The 22,248-nt window shown below is 37.7% G+C and overlaps 1 protein-coding gene across 3 annotated transcripts in view; it reads left to right on the top strand.

Moving 5' to 3' along the window:
• The first annotated feature begins 2,174 nt into the window (after positions 1-2,174).
• jupa (junction plakoglobin a) overlaps positions 2,175-22,248 on the top strand; it is a 30,078-nt gene continuing 10,004 nt past the window's right edge. For all 3 annotated transcript variants that reach the window (XM_016246634.1, XM_016246633.1, XM_016246635.1), the window contains exons 1-5: positions 2,175-2,313; positions 18,501-18,555; positions 19,146-19,313; positions 20,926-21,179; positions 21,267-21,505. In XM_016246634.1, coding sequence (XP_016102120.1) covers positions 18,543-18,555; positions 19,146-19,313; positions 20,926-21,179; positions 21,267-21,505 — 674 coding nt within the window. In that variant the 5' untranslated portion in view covers positions 2,175-2,313; positions 18,501-18,542. The remainder of the gene's footprint in view (positions 2,314-18,500; positions 18,556-19,145; positions 19,314-20,925; positions 21,180-21,266; positions 21,506-22,248) is intronic.

The following is a 22,248-nucleotide window of genomic DNA, read 5'->3' on the forward strand; positions in this document are numbered from 1 at the left end:
GGCTATTTATCATGCATTGTCTTTCTCAAAGAGATCCTCTCTAAAGAGTGCTGAATTCAGTAGATGCGGAAACACATGTCTGTGTCTGCTGCACATGTTGCAGCTATTTTGGCTTCCTGAGCTAAGCATGAAAGGCAGCTTGGGAATGCTGACCTCTGACCCCCATTCAGACTGTAAGGCTGAAATATTGACCACAAACCTGAGATTTTGTCTTTGTTGTATTTTAGTTTTTTAATTTTTATATGTACTTTATTTGAGCTATCCAAAATACACATTCTTAATGCACAACAAAGATCTAACTGTTTTTATATATCCTCTTCAAAATCAACATGAATAGATCCCATGATTGCTGGAATGAACCTGCAGTCAAAAAGCAGAAGCGGTTTTCTAATCTAAAGTGATTTACATTAATCCGACATGAACTTTTAATCTTCCCCTTTGCTAAACTTCCTGATTTTGACCATTTGATTTTGACTTCCATTTTTGTTACTGCTGTCATGCTTTCAGCATAAAGGAGTGACCCTCCTCCACCCCTTTCTCGCTTTTCACTCTCCCTCCTTTTCCTCTGAACTATGTTTTGCACATTGGTAAACAGTAATCCGAATCACTCACTCCACAGCAATTAAACCGTTGCCAAATGCATCAAACGGGACAGATTTGTTGAACTAGGGAGAACCAAGTGAGTGGACATTGTCTATTCAAAAATACAAATATATAAGATCTAAACCGGTAAGTCAGGATTGTTTAGTCTTTTAGAACTAAACACGTATAGGGACATTGTATAGGGACATATAAGTGCTAATATACAATATTATGGATTCATAATAACTCTTACAAGTAGATAATAAACTTTAGATAAAAAAGATTATAATAATTATAATATTAAAAATGTTGATTTCACTTTTGGGTGAAATATTTGGTGAAATTTGTTAAACCCTAAGTGTAATTTTAGAATAAAAGCTCTGGATGAGTGTATAGTTTTAGAGGTGATTAGACAGAGAGATCATCATATTGCATTGTCTGAGAATTACATGAGTCATGACGCAGCGCCTTGTATGTCGTAATACCTGCCAAAGGTGTGGCCGCTGACATGGGAATATGCCCTGCAGGTAGAAGATCTCACTGCTTTTGAGAAGCATAAGTTTACAGCAGAATATGATTTGGAAGGATATCTCTATGAATCATCAGAAACAAAAAAGCATAGACGAATCCTTATCAGTGATCACAGACAAGAAATGACAAACACAGGCCAGCATGGCATACACAGGAAGTAAGCCTCAGTGCTCACTGTGGGGGGAAAAAACTTAAAGGGGTCATATGATGCTGCTAAAAAGAACATTATTTGGTGTGTTTGGTGTAATGAAATGTGTTTATGCGGTTTAAAGTTCAAAAAACACATTATTTTCCACATACTGTACATTATTGTTTCTCCTCTATGCCCCGCCTTTTTGAAACACGTCGATTTTTACAAAGCTCATCGGTCTGAAAAAGCGAGGTGTGCTGTGATTGGCCAGCTATCCAGTGCATTGTGATTGGCCGAATATCTCAAGCGTGAGATGGAAATGTTACGCCCCTTACCATACTGTGATGATGCACTGTCCGGTCGGAGCGACGAGACAAAAACATTAAAACCCATTACAAACGAGGCATTTGTTGCATCCAGTGGGGACATAATTACTGATTATAATGACTTATACTGTCTTTTTACGCATTGCGTTGCATTGCATCGTGCCGCGTAAACATAAAACTCTGTAGACTTTAGTCTTTGCAACTTTACAGACCTTCTTTATGCACCAAGAGCTTGTAACACTCCAAAGAGAAAAGAACAATTGAAATCGCATCATATGACCCCTTTAATATTTTATTTTATTTAACTTTTATTGTATATTGAAATTAATATGTTTTATTAACATCACTGACACCCTTTCCCAGCAAACACTTTTACTGTTTCTTCATGTTTTGACACTATATTATATATATATATATATGTTGTGCATGCATGTTTTAAAACTCATTTAAATGATATGCCATGATGAGCAACTAAAACGATCAGATTTCTAATGTAAGTATTTGTGTGTGTGTTTATCGGTCAGTGAGAGTGCGGAGGTGTGGGGCTGGGTGTGGTGCGGGACTCGTATAGTATCGGGGGCGGAGCTCTGGAGGAGACTTTGCCCTCTCTCCCCAAAGCACATTGTTCACCCTCATCTGAATGCGAGAGAAAGTGTCGCTCTCTCTGGAACTCTGTGCGCTGGGGGAAACTAAAAGACTCTTGGATCGCTGTCAGCAGCAGTGTTTGGAGACGAGCGTTTAAAGGTAAACTCAAATCTGATTTTATATTTGTATATTAAATAAGGCTGAATTGTGTTTTTGTGCCTTCGTTGTTAGTTAAACGTTATCCGTTTTTTTTTTTAATCCAACATCGACCCTATAAAAAGCAGCCATTAAAATTCGCGGATAGATCTCTTGGGAAAGTGGCGTATTGTGGTGCTCTGGGGTTGTCGGTGTTGGTTTACCTACCTGTGCGGTACTCGTTCTCACTTCCGTGTGTCGCGTTTCAGCTGATCCAAACTTTACATGCATTTATTTCGCTACATGATCGTACAGCTAAACACTCAGCTGTGTGTAAGTTAGACGGGTGTGTTTATACCCAACAAAGAACCCCAAGCAATAACCCCCGCACATTCGCAAATGCCTACAAACATACGTAATAGGTCTATAAGTAAATAATAATAAAAAATGTAAGTGCATGCAATAGACTTAAAGGAATAGTTCATACAGTGGTTAAAAGTTCTGTCATAATTTACTCACCCTCATGCTTCAAACCTGTAGGACTGTGTACTAATGTGGAATACAAAGGGAGATGACAATCTCAGTTAGGCTACTATTGTATGGACAAAATATGAAATAAGTACTTGGCGACGGAGGCTGGCAGCAGTGTGTGAGTTTCAAGAATTTCATTTTAAAAATAATTTTCCAAATAATGTTCTGTTCTCAGTGGCTTCGTCTAACACAAATGGCCTTTTAGCGCCTCTGGCGTCAACGATCCTACATTTGAAACAAAATACAAACTTTTTTATTTTTTTTCATGTGTAAATACTTGATAACTTGGTAAAAAAAAAAATCACAGTACATACATTTTACCAATGGATGGCCAATACAGACCGCGATAGAGCAGCTGTTGCTGTTTTCTTCATGCAAAGACGATTTCTGTCTAACTTGTATTTACTAAAACAGTGTATTAGCATATTGTTAAAACTAATGTGTGCAACTTATACTTTCGGTCCAAAGGATATCAATTATGGGAGAACTGTCCCTTTAAGAGATCAGTCTTTCTCTTATGGGATTTTGTATCTGATTATTTTGGTTTATTATAAGAAGCATAAAATGTTGATTTTGATGTGTACTGTTGATATATAACCACTGGTTTTGGAAAAATCCCAGCATGCTTTGAATGCTGGTCTGTTGCCACACCTGTAACACCTTGCAGGTTGTTCAGTGAATAGTGAATTTAAACTAAAGTGTGTTATATAGAAATACAGAAATATGTTAACCAAACGAGTTACTTCAACATGTCTAATAGTAATGCCTCTGTCTTTTACATTGTTAGTCAGGGTCTTACGTGAGTGCATGTGTCTGGGTGGGGCTGTACCATGTTTTATTTACTTCCCAACTGTGAGCACAGCTGACTTATCTTTAGTGCTTTCATTCTGAAGAGATACGATACACACAATCAGATTTGTCTCGTAATTAAGTTTCTACTTAAGTAATTTTGAGTGTTTACAAAGTGTCAAAGAAATAATGTGCCTCCGAGGAAGCAACGTTCCTTATGGTACACCCTTTCCTGTTTGTCTGGTTAGCAAGGAAGCAAAAAGTCATGTCCGCTGTGAAAGTGGTTTATCTCTTAAAGAAGCAACTCAATTCCGCTAAATTTAAAGACATGGTTTTAGCGAGCCGTTTTGGCCCAGTTGAATTTCATTTGGATTTTGGATGGCATCAGCGTGCACTACTGGCACACAGTAAAAGGATGATTGTGAGACACGAACACGTTTTTTTTTCTCACTTACAGAATCTGAAAGAAATACGGCCAGACGAAGGACCATATGACAGTCTATTTATATATTTTGATGGGTCAGTTGTAGTAGATATTAACAAAGACAGGATGTGGCATTTGCTCTTTGTGGGAGTTCCTGTGTTGTGAGCATTAGTAGTGCAGTCAGAGGCCAGCTGGTTGCTTTACCGACTGACTGGCGTTGGTTTTAGGATGAGATTTACAGCATTTGGGCTCACACATAGCCGTTAATCTCCCTACAGGCACAAATCCCTGATATTGTCCTACATTAGGACAGCAAGGGGCTGCGTGATCCCCTCTTCATAAATACACTTTCAGAGGGGGCAAAGAGATTACCCATAAGCACCATTTGCTCAGGATGTCTATTTGCTTGTATTTTACAGTATTGTTAGATCAATTAGCATCTCTACCTTTCTGTATAATTCATGGCTGTAGCATTTTATTGTTATAGTCTCAGCATATGCATCACAGAGTGTTTCTTTTCACCCTCTCTCCATATCTGTAATCCCTAATGTGCAATGTATCTTTAATGAACCTGGAGTGAGATCTGTAGCTATATGAAATCTGTGGTGAATGACCAGCTGGCTGAGATGGATAAGATGGTCTAATGGTTTCATAATCTGTACAGGGCCAAGCCAGTTGTTCTTCAGGACTTTTTGAGGTTAATTGTGTTATAAACCTGAAGCTCGCTGTAGAGGGCCGTTCACACCAAAGGCGATAACGATAACTTTAGAGTGCTGCCGTGATGACGTACTTTCGATGGCCAACCCAGAATTTAGCATATTGCTGAAAAAAAGCCAAAAGGTTATGATCTGTATACATTTTGTTCGTCATCATAATAACTTTTGTGAATTTTGAAGCCTAAATAGACTACCGTCTTAGACTATAAACAAACCACATCACATGACCTTTCAGTCTTTAAGAACATTTTCACTGATAGTTTTCCTCAGAAGAGTTTGCAAGAGTGAGAGTCTGGCAGGTCACGTTAGTCAAGCTCGCATCAGCTGACTCTCAGCTGATCCCCATCAACCTATGGGAATACGACATCTATCTAAGTATTCATAGTATCAGCAGTTTTCGCATTGCTCAATAGCTAATTACCCTCCTCCATCCCCAACTCCTCCTCTGTCAGTCAGGATTCAGCCTTCTGGTTCTCCTTTGAATCAGACTAATTCTAAAATGTGTACATAACATTATTGAACTTTAACGATATCTGCAATACATTTATTTTGGTTCTGTTCTGTTTACCCTGGGGGGGTTATCGCTGCTCTCCCTGCTCTCATCCATGCTAGGCTGCATGGATACGCAGGGAGTTCTTGCCCAGAACGGAACCATACCGCCAATCCAAACTGTATGCTAATTGTCAATCATCTTTGACGATAGTGGTCCTGACGGAACTATAAGGCTATAAAAGTGGACTAGTTAGTAAATTAGTTGACCAGGTTGTGATGACAATTAATGTCACGACTACATCTGTAGTCCCATTTAGCTACTTGTTAGCAACTGCCTTTTTTCCAGACGCTTTAATAAAATTGTGAGTGGGTAAATATTTTATGTCGTAGATAATAACACGTGAAAAATATCTTGAGCTTGTGTTACCACAGATCTTATTTTAGGCATTTAACAAAAAAACAATTGATTTTAGGACAATGAAACCGGAAGTGCTAAAATGCGAACTTGCGTCTGGGTTTTGGCCAATAAAAATGTCATGCCTGCAGGACTCTTTGAAGTTTTAATAATCGTAATTGTATGAAAATTGGGATGTCCACCACACAACTATAAAGATAATGACACGGGAACACTTCCATCCGAATTGAAAGCATTTAAAGTGGCAGAGGACAAAACTGCGGCCTGTGCTTATGATAAACAGAATATTATCATGTGTTGGTGTAGACACTAATATAGTTATCCTAAGATCCTTACTGGTATCGTTTTTGGTGTGAATCAGTCTTAGTACTCTGCCTTGATCATTGAGTAGCATTAGTGTAACTCAAGAATGTTTTGCACTTAATTACCTCTCTAAGATCTTTTTACACACTGCTATCTTTTCCATACTCTCAGCTCTCATGCAATATTAACAAAGCTCTCCTCAGATGTCAGTAAACACTCCGACACCAGCACAGACTTAACACTGAGCAGTCACAAAGGAGCATAATAGACCCTCTATCCCCTCCCCTTTGTTTTTTATAAAGTGGAGAGTGGAATTTGAGGAGTCAAATTCCACTCAATATAAAACTAACCTCAGAGCCTCATATCCGGACATACAGAGTGAGTTTAACACTGCATAACATGAATAATTGAATGTTCCTGTGCTAGTCGCTAGTAGAAGGAAGCTGCAAAGCCTAGAAGGGAAGTTCTAAACGTGCAAATTGAGTGTGATTTGATCGGCTTAACAAGGGATTTGGGTGATGTTCTGGGTGTGATATCAAAAATAACATGTTCTGTATCAAGACCACTGTTCCTGTGAAGGAGGGAGCAGCTTTGCTCAACATGAGTCAAACGTTGTGGGAGGGTCCGGGCATGTATCGTCTGGACAGAATATCTCCACTCCTTAAATCAGGGCTAGGGAGGTGTAGAGTAACCAGGGAGAGGTGGAGAAAGGGGCCATTCAGGAAATTTTCGCACACCGGCAGAGACAGACAATCTCAGGGTGATAAATAGTCAATCTAAAAGTGCCACAGTTTAATTCTGTTTGGTAGTAAAGAACATTCCCATAGCTTTGTAATAGTGCATTTGACCCCTGTAGGTGACCTGAGTGAAAGATACAACAACCTTTTCAAGAACAGAACTTTAGTAGATAACAGTATTGTACCAACGAGTCACATATTATAGTTGTATTATAATAATTAAGGACAAACCGCTACTAAAATTCAGACTGATACCGAAAAGCTGATTAAAGGGATAGTTCACCCAAAAATGAAAATTTGATGTTTATCCCCCAGGGCATCCAAGATGTAGGTGACTTTGTTTCTTCAGTAGAACACATATGATGATTTTTAACTCAAACCGTTGCAGTCTGTCAGTCCTATAATGGAAGTTTTTTTGACTCTCAAAGCCGTGATTCCTATTCACTTCTATTATAAGACTGACAGACTGCAACGGTTTGAGTTAAATCTTCGTTTGTGTTCTACTGAAGAAACAAAGTCACCTACATCTTGGATGCCTTGGGGGTAAGCAGATAAACATCAAATTTTCATTTTTGGGTGAACTATCCCTTTAAGTATCATGTTATAGACAAAACCTAATAAATGGTTGACAATGATTAGTTAAAATCTTGATTAAAATCTATTATATGCACTGTTTTGTCTTAATAAATTGTTTCATGAAAAAATGCTTACTAACTATAATCAATCATTTTAAATGTTAAGTAAATTAGCATCACAACATTATAATGTACATTATGAAAAATGGATTTTCATTTAGTGGTATGCTAAATATACCATTTACAGTCTTTTTAAATTGTGTAGGCTATATATATATATTCAGGCTGATTACATGAATTTCTGGCAATAAGTGAATTTGCATCACAACGTATACATTTTGAGGTTTGATAATAAAGATGTTCAATGAATAAATTGTTAGCGTTTTATAAAAAAATTATCTTTAAGTGCGCATAAAATTTGTATAATAATAAAACAAAATTCTAATATTAGCCAGTAACCATTATGGTACAGTTACATTGTGCATCTTTATATATAGTTTCTGTTTCTTTTCTAGTTCAAGCCTAGTAATACCCTGTCTCTTCATAAAGCAGTAGCCTAATTCAGTCTCTTCTCCCATCAAACATTAACCAGGCTTTCTTCCTGAGTTACGTGCTCTAGAATACTGTGGCATTCCTCCAAAACTTTCCAGATTTATGCAGAACCAGCATAGAACCAGGTTTCCTCCAGGACATCTCCGATCGATGAAATATTCAACAACTGTCACATTGGCTCAGTTGTGCTCTACAAACTTGTGCATACCTATGATGAAGTAGCTTTCCTCCTTTCTGGGGAAGGGATGGCACAATAGGCTCAAATTACGACATTTATGAGAACCACAGATACTCTGATGAATTGGCTTTATTCTATTTAAAATGATGCGTTTCAAAAACTAGGAAACTTAGCCCTCAGAATGCTGGTAAAATGTCAAACTCTGACTCCGTCTCAGATAATGCCCCACTTACCGTTAAGTGCCTTTGCTAATGACTCAGACGAGAAGCGTCTTACAATAACATGAATTGTTACCGATGGTCCATCAAGCCACAGGCAGTCACACAACTGCCCACATTCAGTCAAGCGCTCCATTCAGATGGAATTACCTCTTTCATTTCAGCCGGCCTGAAACAGAAGAGGGATTATGGGATAGTGGACGTAGGAATATGTACATGATACTGGAAATTAGACGTACTCGTTGCTCCTATGGCGTATCTCTCAGTCCATCACGTCAAACTGAATGGAGATGCGAGGATGCGGCGAGCAGACAGACAGCATTTGATAATGCCCTGTCTCTACCTGTCTGTGTTAATCTAAGCACTTATTGCAAGTGACACCCATGACCAATGCCCACCATTTAGCTTTTAAACCATGTAAGTGCAACAGTATGGAGCATCTGCGGCTTTGTATCATTAACACAGATTTGCAGATTGTCTGTGGCAAAACTGGATTGTTTAAATGTGCAAATTGTCCTTGAAATTGCTTCATGCATTTATGCATTAAGAATTGTTTGCATCCAGCAGCCAACTAATTAGTCTAGATCTTTTAGTTTTAAAATTTCAGCCACAATACTTTGATTAGCATGCTAACCCATTAGACGGGTTGTATGGAAAAATTATTATTTTTGACTTTTAAGATGACTACAAACTACTTTTAAGGCCCATTCACAGCAAGGACGATAACTAACGATAGAGCTGGAGCATTTAAAACTGCACACAAAATTGCAGTGTATGCTTACAATAAATAGAACTTTTATCATCCGTTGATGTGGACACTGCACTCTAAAAAATGCTGGGTTAAATACAACCCAGTGCTGGGTAAAATAGGGACAACCCCAGCAATTGGGCTGTTTTGACCCAGCGGTTGGGTTAAATGTTTAACCCAACCTTCTGGGTAGTAACCCAACCACTGGGTCAAAACAACCCAATTGCTGGATTTGTCCCTATTTTACCCAGCAATTTTTAGAGTGTGATAAAGATATCGTTCATGGTGTGAATGGCCTTTTATAACTTATCTCTAGATCCTTATGTTCTGTTTTGTTCCTTTTAATCTTCTCAGGAATGCTCCCTAAAATGGATTTGGTCCTTAAGACCAGTTTATGACGAGTAGCTTTGAAAATGTGCAGTTAAGCGTATTTCTAATATGCATATTTGTTGTTATCATTTTCTTTCCTAGAAGTGCATTGTCATTTAATGGTGCTAATGGTTTAGCTTGAGGCTGAAATATTGCAACCTGTTCAAACATGCATGGATATATCACTGTGGTGTTACACATCAACTGCTTCAAGAGGAGTTTACCTACTTCACCCACATTTTTCGATTTCATCATGGGCCTTGCAAATAGTATTCTCTAATAGCTATCCATTATTCCGAGGGTGTGCAGCTGTAGTAAGATATGTACATTATAACTCGCTGAGTTCATTTGACTTCCTATGATAACTGTGTAATTGGATGTGCTGGTTGATGGATCTGCATTTTGAGAGGCCTGTGTGTGCATTTCATCTGGGGTTAAAGAAAGCTGCGGGCCCGAGCCAGTGCAGACCACCTGCTCGCGCTCTTGCTGTCCTCAGCGGAAGCAAGCTGAGCGTCTGGGGAGATCTCAGACACAGCAGGCTCTTAGCAGTATGGGCTCAGCTGGTAACATCCAGGTCACAAAGTCATTAACTGTGTGTGTGTGTGTGTGTCTTCTACTGTGTGGGTGGCTTTGGATTTCATACTACTGAATAAAAGCTGAGGCATAGAAGCTGTATAATCTCTGGAGACTGACTCTAAAACCAAAAACGGCTGCTTTCTGGCAGTAATTCAGATGTAAATGTGGTAATGGCTCATTATGGTCACTGTAAAAATAAAGCCTGACCGCAGCCTGAGTATACTGTGATATTATGATGAACGGTATATTCATAGAAGATGTTTGTCTTTGTAGTAAAGCAAAATAATAATGTTGGTTTGATATGATTTAGAAAAACTTCAAAGGGGTCATATGATGCGATTTCAAGTTTTCCTTGCATAGATAAGATCCCTGAAGTTGCAAAGACTAAAGTCTCAAAACCAAAGAGAGCGTGCGTGCGCGCGCGTGTGTGTGAGAGAGGGAGTGAGAGAGACCAGCTTTATCACTGTGTCTGTAACACGACTCTGTTCTCCTTTTGGGCTCTGTCTTTACATTTATTTTGAAAGATGAAGCTCGCGATTATGGTAAGGGGTGTTACATTTCCGACGAGTGCTTGCGGTGTTTGGCCAATCACAATGCACTGGGTCAGCTGGCCAATCAGAGCAGATTGCGCTTGTCGGAAGGAGGGGCTTTGTAGAAAACGAAGCGTTTGAGAGAGGCGGGGCATAGAGGACCTACAATAATGTACAGCTGCACTAGAGAAGGCAACGAGTGTTATCACTATGTCGGAGACACGCTATCTTTCTCAAGGCAGGCGAACTTAGAGTGGTTTCAATCATCCGGGTTTAAATCACACTCAAATTGATTTGATTTTGCCGCAATATTTACACTGAAGCTCGCAGGCAGCTATGGTAAGGGGCATGACATTTCCCGACCAGGCGCCGAGTGCTGCCAATCACAACGCACACTGGCCCAGCTAACCAATCACAGCACATTTCGTATTTCAGAAGGCGGGCCTTTATTTGATAAAGGAACTATTCGAGCCGTTCATTCTTTAGCTGTCAGGTCATGTGAGAGAGAAACAGGGAAATGTGACTGATTGATTTTGTGTACATAAGCTAAAAAGGATACAGTAGGGTTCTGCGAACAAGTTTAACGTTTCTAAATTTGGCCAGTTACTGTGTTTTGTTTATTATTCCATAAGAAGCCAAAGCATCAAGGTTTGTGTCACCAAACATACGCACTGAAATTATTTTTGAAGTTGTAAGTAAAACAAAGATAATTGGCATAATTTTTACATGAAAATACTATTTTTTGTTTTTCTGCTTAAATTTCACATTTAAACCAATGTGTTACTTGCTATTTCTATTGCAATTTTTATTTATTTATTAGCAATATCTTAGTGCAAAATTTTTATTACCTTGCTTTTTTTTAACCTTTTTTTTTTTTCGTAATGAAGACTGCAACAGTATACTGGCCAGTCAAAATAAAAGAGCGGAATTCATTTTTGTATAATCATATTCTTTACTTAAAATATTGAAAATTATGGAATGTATTAATATTTGTAAATATTGGATATTTAATTCTACATATCCCCCTCACACATTTTTACATGAAGATGAATTTGTCATCATCCAATGCTTACTTAATCTTTAAAGCACAACATTTTTTGCAAATCTCAAAATGATATGGTTGTTTTCATAATGTATTTTAGTTTTTACTGTTTTATTTTTAATTTACGGTATAGCATTTTAATATCATTAAATTGGTTTATCACCCACAAGATGAAGATAACAATCAAATTATTGTTATCGCACACAATTTTTAAATTGGTGCAGTCCTATGTTCTGCTTTAATTATTTAATTTGCAATGCTTCAATTTTAGTACCACATGAGACAAAAATTAAAAATAGTTTTGTTGTACTTTTAAAAAAAACATTAATCAAAGTTTACTATTTTTTTTTTTTTTTAAAGAGTTGGTTTGCTTCATTTATATGTTTATATGTTATATTAATAATATTAAAACTCTAATATATTAATAATATAAAAAGGTTAATGAAGCAGACTAATGGGAAAACTACACCAGAATCAAGTTTTGACATGGTCACTGTTGGGCACGATTTTGTAAATAAATGTCAGTACATGACAGAAAGTCATTGACAGGGTGTGTATAAGAGAAAGTGTTTGGGAGAGTACCGTAGCGCAGTAAGCACACAGTGGACTATCGTGGAATGTCACACTAAGATTAGAGTTTTGGGAATCAGCTCTGGGATGTGTCATATCCACAACCCGTTCTGATTCCTCACAGCGTGAGTCAAGCACATCCCAGCCTCGTAAGCTGTCAGAGGCGCTGGGTCTGTTAGGCAGGGACAGTAGGTGGAGCAGGGCAGATGGGGGAGGGTGATTATTCTGAAGGGCGTGTGACATTCGTTGCTTGCTTTTCTCAGTGTGAAATCAAATGCACAGTAATAAACATGTACTCATTAACTACTCATCATCCCAACTGTGTGTGAAGTCCAAAGTAGAGACTGCAGTACACACCTCATATCAGCAGTGTATCAGTGGTTCATCAATCATTTCCCCATCATACTGCACACTAGATACTGTGGTATCTTTAAAAGTAACATACACACATGTTTGTGTGTGTGTGTGCTGGGTCCAAGTCATTAACCCTTTCCCTGCCATTGACAGAATTTCTCAGCTTTCCATGTAGGGGGCACTGTTACATATCTTCTGTAGTAATGGATCTCTGGATCAAAACACGGTGAAGAAGCAGAAAAAGCAGAACATTTAAGCAGATGCATAGGCAAAAATCACGCTGTAAACGGCATGTAAATCAAAACCGACTTACGTTACTAAATGAAATGTCGACCCAGAAAGTGATACAGGACTGTGGGTCAAGCTTTGGGAGTGTTGATGGAAGCAATCGACATCATTCTGAATCCGATCCAAATGTAGTCTTTGACAAAATGGGATTTTTCTCAGCTTTTTATTCAAAACGTTGTCTTTTTTTAAATGTACCCACATCAAGAGTTAATAAAAAAAAGAATGCATGCAGCTATAGACTTTATGTAGCTCCGCCCCTTTTCAGAGCTGCGCTCGTTGTCTTCTGTCTTGCGTTTGTATTTCCACAGCGAAAGTAAGGTCGTACGAATTTATGAATGAATGGCTTGTTTTAAAATCTTAATTTCTTATGACATCCACTTCGAACATTACAATGCTCATGATAACTTTTGTTAAAGGGTTAGTTCTCCCAAAAATGAAAATTCTGTCATTAATTACTCACCCTCATGTCGTTCCAAACACGTAAGACCTTCGTTTATCTTCGGACAACAAATTAAGATATTTTTGATGGAATCTGAGAGCTGTCTGGCTCTGCATAGACAGCAATACAACTGAAATAATCCATGTGACATCAGTGGTTCAACCGCAATTATACGAAGCTACGAGAATACTTTTGTGTGCAAAAAAAAAAAGAAGACTTTATTCAACAATTCGTCTACCAAAATGGCACTACAGGGTGACGCGGAGGAGACGAATATCTTAATTTGTGTTCAGAAGATGAACGAAGGTCTTACGGGTTTGAAACATGACATGAGGGTGAGTAATTAATGACAGAATTAAAATTTTTGGGTGAACTGTCCCTTTAACTCTATAATAGTAAATCCACTTCACTAGCTAATTTCTCTTCTTTAGTTTTTTTTTTTTGTGTAACTTGTCAGTGAACTACGGCTCTGTGTAGTAAATGCTGCTCCATCTGAAAGCATGTGGAAAATACAACATTTAATAACATATTTTCACTCCAAACTCATTTCATAACGTCAGTCGAGTGTTTGAAATAAATCCTTCTGTGAGATGATGTGGCTTCTTACACCGAATAAGGCACGCAACATATTTCATAGTATTTAAGCAGTGATAAAGGAATTGCATTATAAATATACTTTATTTGAATGAAAATTATAATAATAATAACTCCGATAAACCATATATTGTAATAATCGTGTGTTTATTAGTCAAGTTGGTTGAATCAATAAATGCAGTTAAATCTTCTGTTTATTCAGCTCCAGCAATAGGCATTTTCTGGGTTTCTTCTGCGAGGCGTATTTGGAGTTTCAGCACGAGAGCGCACTCTGGCCTTCGGATGGAGATTTACTGCTGATCACAGAACCGTGCTTCACTGAAAGATACGCATATCAATCGCAGTTTCTGTCGAATCGCGATTTCGATTCCATTTCGATTTATCGTGCAGCCCTACTATAGAGCTACCAAAAAAAATGGAAGTTTGAAAACAAAATTCTAAAGATGTCCACGCAATTGATTCTCTGATGCATAAGGTCTATAATAATAATAACTTTTGTAGTTGTTGTTGAAAAGCAGAGGTTCTGTTTGACATATTGCATGTTCAACATATTGCCATGAACGTTTTGTGAAAATGCTCATAGTGGTTGCTGGCAAGGTTTTTTTTTTATTTATCACTGGCGGGGAAAGAGTTAATGAATTGAGTTTGAGTGGGAGATGTTTATTAATATCTTTTTCTCTTAACTTTATGTTTTTACTTATTTTTTAATCTTTCATGTTACACGTGACATGGATCTGTCTGTACTCTGAAAAAAATTCTGTGTCCGAAATGTCCGAGTCCAGGTTCATACGTAAATGCAGTCCAAGTCCCGACTCTCGAGTCTGCTGGGTAGTGGCTTACCGCCTCAAGTCAAGAGCCCACTGCTGGTCTTAGAAATGTCTCAGGTTCTTTCAGGTGTAAATCTGTCTGATTTTTCATGTAGTGTCATTTGGGTGTGTCACTGTAATTGTGTGATTGACCTCACCCTTTAAAACAGACCTAGTGTCTGCATGCAAGTATGCACTAGTAAGACCAACTGGAATTGTTTGGTCCGCGACCAAAATCAGTAAGGTGTAAAGCTGATCGCGAATGCCATCTCGCCTAATCTGTCATAATCTGCTATGTTTTATTGCAAATTGCGGCACGGTGTAAAAACGTACCCAAGTGGGTGTGTAAATGTGATTCTTTAGTTCACTAGAATAGGAGCTTGAGAAAACACCCACACCCAGTGTTCACACAGACACTTGCTATCGTTCACCTGCAGGGCTGGCAGGAGTCGCTGCGTGTTGCGTTTTTTGCGTGTTTTGACAGGTTTTTGACTTGGTTACACCCAGTTAGGTGTGTCCTGACGTGAAGGGAGTTAAACTCACAGGACCTAGTTTAGCTATATGCAAAACCTCTTACTTTGACCTTGAAGTAAAACTAACTCTAAAGAACCATTTCAGTAACACACAAAAAGACTATTTGTGTCAGCACTAGGCACATTTAGACCCGAATAAACAACCACAAGCTTTGCAAACCAACTGACATCTGCTTGGTATTGCTGTTGTGCGGTTTAGAGAAAATGTTTGTTAAAAAACTGTTCTTAGTGGCAGCCCAGCCGCACGTGTGTGTGTGTGTGTGTTCATGCTCTCTTCAAGTGTCGACATGCAAGGCATTCAAAATATGTGTTCAGGCTGTTCTCATGATGTTCTGTAAAGTGCAGCGCATGTATTTTTCAGAGACGTCTAAAATGTAACTTTCATTTCATTACATGATTGGGGAATGTCAAGCCTCTGATTACGTGCATTTAATTCATACTAATGTTTTATAATATATTTACTGGTGCTCATTGGCTGCTCTAATAAACCAATCCGGTTGTTATTACCTGAGGCCTGTTCTTGATAGGTCCCACCTCTTTTAGGAATATAAGCAGAATAAAACAGCTGTCATGAGTGCTGGGATGCTCAGGTCAGGTCTTTTTTGCTTATTAGCAATAAAAATATAGTGTGTTTGTGCTTTTGTTTTTCTTTATTGTTATTATACTTTCTATCAGAATTGTTCTGCTGCTTTAAAAATGTTTTTTTTTTAATAATTAATATTAATCTATTACAGTTAGTGTTTATACATGTATAATCTTTATATAATTTATTTTTATGTTTTTATATATATTTTTAAATATTGTACAAAGTTAGGCTTTTTATTCACTTAATCAGACAATAAACACTATTATAGATCTAGGGATGCACGATATATCGGCCACCATATCGGTATCGGCCCATATCGGCTCATTTTTTCTGTTATCGGTATCGGCCTGATAAGAAAATTTGGCCGATATCTTAAAGCCGATAAATAATGCATTATTTCCTTCAGAGACACTTCAGATGCGCGCTGTTCGTTTGCAGCCTTTTGTGCAATTGTACATTGTAATATTGTGTTTATTTGATGTATATCTGATTTATCTCATATAGAATGCGTTTGGTTAAGTTAAAAGAGCACTTCAGTTTACCGGTGATCATCTTTAGCTCAGCACACGCAGCTCAAACAGCAGTGCACAACATTAATAACTATGATTGGGAATGTCATGTATATAACATTCTAATGAGAACATTATTATAATAAAACGTTGTGAATTCTTTGGGTTTAGTTGCTTTGTTTTCACACACAGGATCACACATTCTGACTATAGCACGCAATAACTGTGTCATTTTGTACATATATAAGTTGTATTATTATGTTTATGTTGTATTAATATTAATCTCAGGATGCATTTCCTTGAGTTAAATAAGCTGCCAGCAAAACGCTTCAGTTTACCGTGTTCATTCAGCTCTTCAGCTTCAGCACGTGCAGCTCAACGGCTGCTATTTAAAACAGTGGTATTAATTTGTTACTTTTTCAAAATCATTGATATATTATTAATAACAACAACCACTTGTATTGTTCTCTTATTATTTTCATCAACAATATGGTTTAGTAATTAAAATCATTTAATTATTGTCCGTGCAGAGGCTATTCCGTTTTATTGATCTGTGGCGCATTCATTTTGATTCTTTACACGTGTAATGATGTCCAGTGACTTGTTTGCATTATTTATGCATAATTTTATTTATTTGTAAGACTTTTTATGACTAAATTTGGTAATGGGAGAGTAAAAATAATTTTAAAACGTACACCGTTCAAACTAGGCTGCTTATGTTGAAGTGTTTGGGATGTGGCTTTTAATGATGAGACCTTTTTTGTAATCAGGCTCTCAAAAAGTATATAACAATTTGCATATAGATTTATCGGCCAACATATCGGTTATCGGCTTTCAAAAATAAAGAATAATCGGTTATCGGTATCGGCCAAAATTTTCATATCGGTGCATCCCTATATAGATCAAAATAACAATATGGTAATAAATATATTATTTATTTAAAAAAAAAATTTAAATGCTGAGCATAAAGTTAAGCTTTTTAATCCATTTAACCAGAAAATAATACACTTTATTTATTATAGATATAAATAAATAAAAATTGTATAATAAATATAAGTAATTTTTTTTTTTAAATGATGAATATGAAGTTAGGCTTATTTTATTTTTAACTATATTTACTACATATAGATAAATAAATATATAACTATATAAAAATAAATACAACATTTTTGTTAAATGCTAAATGCTTTTATCCGGTTACTCTGAAATAATATTTACTGGCAGTAATTTATTATCACAATAATTATTGGTTGAACATCAAATATGTTGATCTGTCCTTTCTGCGTTTTTTATTTACACTTGGTCATTTTATGCATTTATGGCTATGCAGTCACGTAAAAAAAAAGAGTGCAAATACTCTTCAAGACGCATTCTAGATCTAATCAAACTACTTCAGAAGGTTGCTTGAGGTGCATACAAGACCTGACTCGACCAAGAGTAAATGCATCTGCTTTTTTTTTAAATCCTCCCAAACAGATATTTGCATATAACACAGGAATAGGAATAAATCTGATGATTTATGTCTGTTTTATGGGGGCACATTTATGTCGCCAAGTGTTGATCAAATGTTTATACCGAAACAGATAGCAATTTCAATAAATATGCAAGAATCTATATGAACCTGTCTGATAAATGCTCTTCTTCTCCTCTGGGGTTCAAAGGTTTTGGTTGGACACAGTCAGAGTATGCTATAAAAAGAGCAAGTGCTGTAGATTACCTGAAAGAGGGTTGGAGAGAAATAATTAATAACGTATGAGGAGGAGTTCAAGTGAAGCCAAGAGACTACAAGGTGGAGATAAAAGTGAAAGGAGAAAAAGTGATGGCAGCCAAATACATGCAGTCTGTCTTGCTTATTTTGAGAACAAGGTTTTATTATTGCCTCGTTTTAACTTCTGAATGGATTTGAAGAAACATACTGCTCCAATACTGAGCTTTTGTCTGAAATGGACAGTGTAGTTGTGTGTTTAAATGTGTGAGAGCTGGAGAAAGAGGAGGGTTTGGTGTGTAAATGTTGAAACACGCAGAGCCGGTTTTGTGAGGTTGTTGTGCTTGCAATCAAGCATTAGCTCACACGCTTTGTTTGAGAAGCCAAGGGTCAAAAACTACCGCTGACATTCCCCCGTCACTGCCGCCCGCCCTCCTCTCCCATGATCCTCTGCACTAGTTTCGATACTAGTTGCTTGTGTTTGTTTGAACTTCAGTTTATAATGCTGTTTTGATCCTGCTCATCAAGAGCAGATTCCAGGAGGTCTTAATTACATTTGGTACAATGATTATCACAAGTCAGTTTTAATATTTGTTTAATCTGTGGTTGTTGGTTTTTTTCTCGTTTTACAGGTTTTACTTTTGGACTGTTTGGTTTGAGTCCAGGAGGCCAAAATGGAAATGCACTGTAAGTAGATGCTATCGTCACATTATTAAAACTCTTTGTGATGCACATAATCCAATTCATATTTTCATGTTATGACCGATAATCACTAAATGGCCAGGATTTAAATCTGTTTTTATTTACCATTTTATGTAAAAGAGAAAATGAAAGAAATAAAACACTAAAAGCCTAACTTTAATTGCTGTAAAGTGGACATTATAATGTCCAGTAAAAAAAATTGATATAAATTTTCATTTAAATTTATTATTTACTCAAATGTATTATTGACTTAATACCTTAAAGATAAATTGAACGTTAGTTGATGGCAAAAAAAAAAATCAAAAAATAAAGGACAAAGAGCATGCACAACTAAATACCTGATATTTAATATTGACTGATCATTTTAATTGTAAAATCTATAAAATAGTGTTATAAAATGCCCAATCAGTTTAACAGTTCTTTATGAGTTGGAGCTTTGAGGTAATCTGTCCACCATATTCCATGTTTCAAGTTTTGCTTGATTATAATAGTAACTTCAGTGGGTGTTTTATACGGTTTTGATGAAACAGAGGCAATAGATCAATTCAAACTCGTGTTGTATATGTGTGTATCAGTGGCAGAGGCCCCAGGCACGGTGAAGGTCTCCGAGTGGCAGCAGTCGTATTATGGGACAGATTCAGGCATCCAGTCTGGAGCCACTACGGTTCGCTCGGATGAAGATGGAGCACAGTACAGCACCAAGAAATTCTCCTACAGCACCACATTCACAGAGAACCCTGCAGGTGAAAAACCCATCACAAACTAGGGCTGCACGATAACGGTTAAACAGTTAATCATGATTATTAAGCATGATTATTGTCATTTAAAATGGTTAAATTTCATCAGAACTATCGCACTTTCACACAAGCAAGAGAACAAGATTTGGTCACAGTAAGCAGTGTAACAGTCGCATGAAAGAAAACAGACTGGCTCTATTTGAGCAGAATATCTCAGTGGAGATCTCTATACTTTTACTTGAATGTCTGGTGGTGTTATCAGCTCATCAGCACTTTTTCCGTAATGCAGTGAGCGTGTGTGCATGGTTTCCAGGTTGGGATGATTAAGTGCACGTATTCAAGATAAACAAAGAGACAAAGGCGTAGTTAGATGACGCTGTGACTGGGTGTGGAATCATGGGAGTTGTCGTCTTCATCCCCACAGCCGATGCAATCTGACGGGACTCGGGCAGAAATCATGTTCATGGATGAGCTAATGATTTATTAATGTAGTAGAATGAAGCAGGGTGAGACTGAAAGCCGTCGAAGCGAAACGAGGCCGCTGAACGAGCGCGACACACGGCTCGAAAGCAGCTGAGCTTTTATTATGCCACAGTCGAGCGCTTCCGCTCCTTCCGGTCGTGCGTATGTGGGGTAAAGCAGCGCTGTTTTATCATACTAGATACATTTGAAAGTTCTGTTATAATGCTACTCTGTGCGGTCGTCACCGGTCTCTTAAAACGGCAACATTTTAAAGCGTCTTTGGTGTTTCCGGAAATCGAGGGGTTATGACGTCATTGGCAGGCGACACAATGACACTACGGAAACGGCCCGTGACACTAGTTAAAATTGCTTATTTCTCTGGATTCAAACATTCTTCGAAACATTTGGGATAGTGCAAGTACACAAGTCAGCAAAATATATAACACCGTTTTAGTGGTTTTGGGATATTTTAATAAAACATTTGTACATATTGTGCCTTTAATGGGTTAGTTCATCCAAAAATGAAAATTTAGTCATTAATTACTCACCCTCATGCCGTTCCAAACCCGTAAGACCTTCATTCATTTTTAGAACACAAATTAAGATATATTTGATGAAATCCGAGAGCTCTCTGACCCTCCATAGACCGCAACACAACTACCACGTTCAAGGGCCAGAAACGTAGTAAGGACATCTTACAAGTTTGGAATGACATGAGGGTTTTCACATTTTTATTTTTGGGTGAACTAACCCTTTAAGAGAAAAGTTCTGATTGGGGGATTTAAACTCTTGACATCTGGCAACCCGCAGCCATGCAAGCTTGTGGAGGCTTGTTGCCAATGCAAGATAATGCAGATGCCAAATTAAAATAAAACATTTTTAGGATAAAATAATCAGCAAACATCACAGGCTTGATTTAATAAATCAAGCAGAAATTCTTTAATCATAATTAAAATAGGGTTTATTGTATGCTGTACATCAAAACTATTATGTAGCGAGTTTTCCCTTATTATTTCTACCAATTGCCTTTGCCAGGATCCACAGTATGTTGAACTGCAGATGTATTTCAGATTCTTTTCCACCAAAATAAGCATATAATCTTAAAAAAAAAAGTTAGTTTATAGTTGTCTAAACTGTAGTTCACTCTCTCCTATAGACGTGGAGTCTCAATATAATATGACTCGGGCCCAGCGCATAAGAGCGGCCATGTTTCCTGAGACAGTGATGGAGGGAACGGCCGTCCTCTCCACGCAGATGGATCTGTCCCAGCAGACCAATGTACAGAAGCTGGCCGAACCGTCTCAGCAGCTCAAAGCCGCCATCATTCATCTCATCAACTACCAGGACGACGCTGAACTCGCCACCCGCGCCATTCCAGAGCTCACCAAACTCCTCAACGATGATGACCAGGTACCTCGCTGCTCGTGTCGAATATTCAATCTCTGCTTTTTCTATTGTATCTTCATGTCCTGACCTCTGACCCTCTCTTGGCTTCAGGTCGTGGTGAATAAGGCAGCAATGATCGTGAACCAGCTGACCCGCAAGGAGGCGTCCCGCCGGGCTCTGATGCAGTCCCCGCAGATGGTGGCCGCTGTTGTGAGAGCCATGCAGAACACGTCTGACATGGAGACGACCCGCGCCACAGCCAGCATCCTGCACAACCTTTCACACCAGCGCGAGGGGCTGCTCGCCATCTTCAAATCAGGAGGCATTCCCGCTCTGGTGCGCATGCTGAGGTGAGAGAGTCACACTGAAGTAAAGGACTAGCTCACCTGAGAATGAGACTGTTGTTGTCATTTATTCACCTTCATGTCATTTGAACAACATAGCTATGTCAATTTCATTTTTAGGGTAAACTTTCGTATATGTGACCCTGGACCACAAAACCAGTCATAAGGGTCAATTTTTTAAAATTGAGATTTATACATCATCTGAAAGCTGAATAAATAAGCTTTCCATTGATGTATGGTTTGTAGGACGATCTTTGGCTGAGATACAGCTATTTGAAAATCTGGAATCTGAGGGTGCAAAAAAATCAAAATACTGAGAAAATCACCTTTAAAATGGTCCTAATGAAGCTCTTAGCAATGCATATTACTAATCAAAAATTAAGTTTTGATATGTTTACAGCAATAAATTTACAAAATATCTTAATGGAACATGATCTTTACTTAATATCCTAATGATTTTTGGCATAAAAGAAAAATCGATAGTTTTGACCCATACAATGTTTTTTTGGCTATTGCTAAAAATATACCCCAGCGACTTAAGACTGGTTTTGTGCTCCAGGGTCACATACGTCGTACATGTTTCACCCTAAACTAAAGCTGTGTTCATTTATGCACTTATTGCACATAACAACACGTTTCTTTCATTTGATTGCATGCCTGTCATTGCAAATGTGTGATTTAGTGTTTTATTTACATTATTTGAAACATAGATATTCCTAATTATTATGGAATTATTAATAGCACTTGAT

This window comes from Sinocyclocheilus grahami, unplaced genomic scaffold, assembly GCF_001515645.1.
Source record: "Sinocyclocheilus grahami isolate Dianchi unplaced genomic scaffold, SAMN03320097.WGS_v1.1 scaffold804.1, whole genome shotgun sequence".
In the NCBI taxonomy this organism is placed as follows: Eukaryota; Metazoa; Chordata; class Actinopteri; order Cypriniformes; family Cyprinidae; genus Sinocyclocheilus; species Sinocyclocheilus grahami.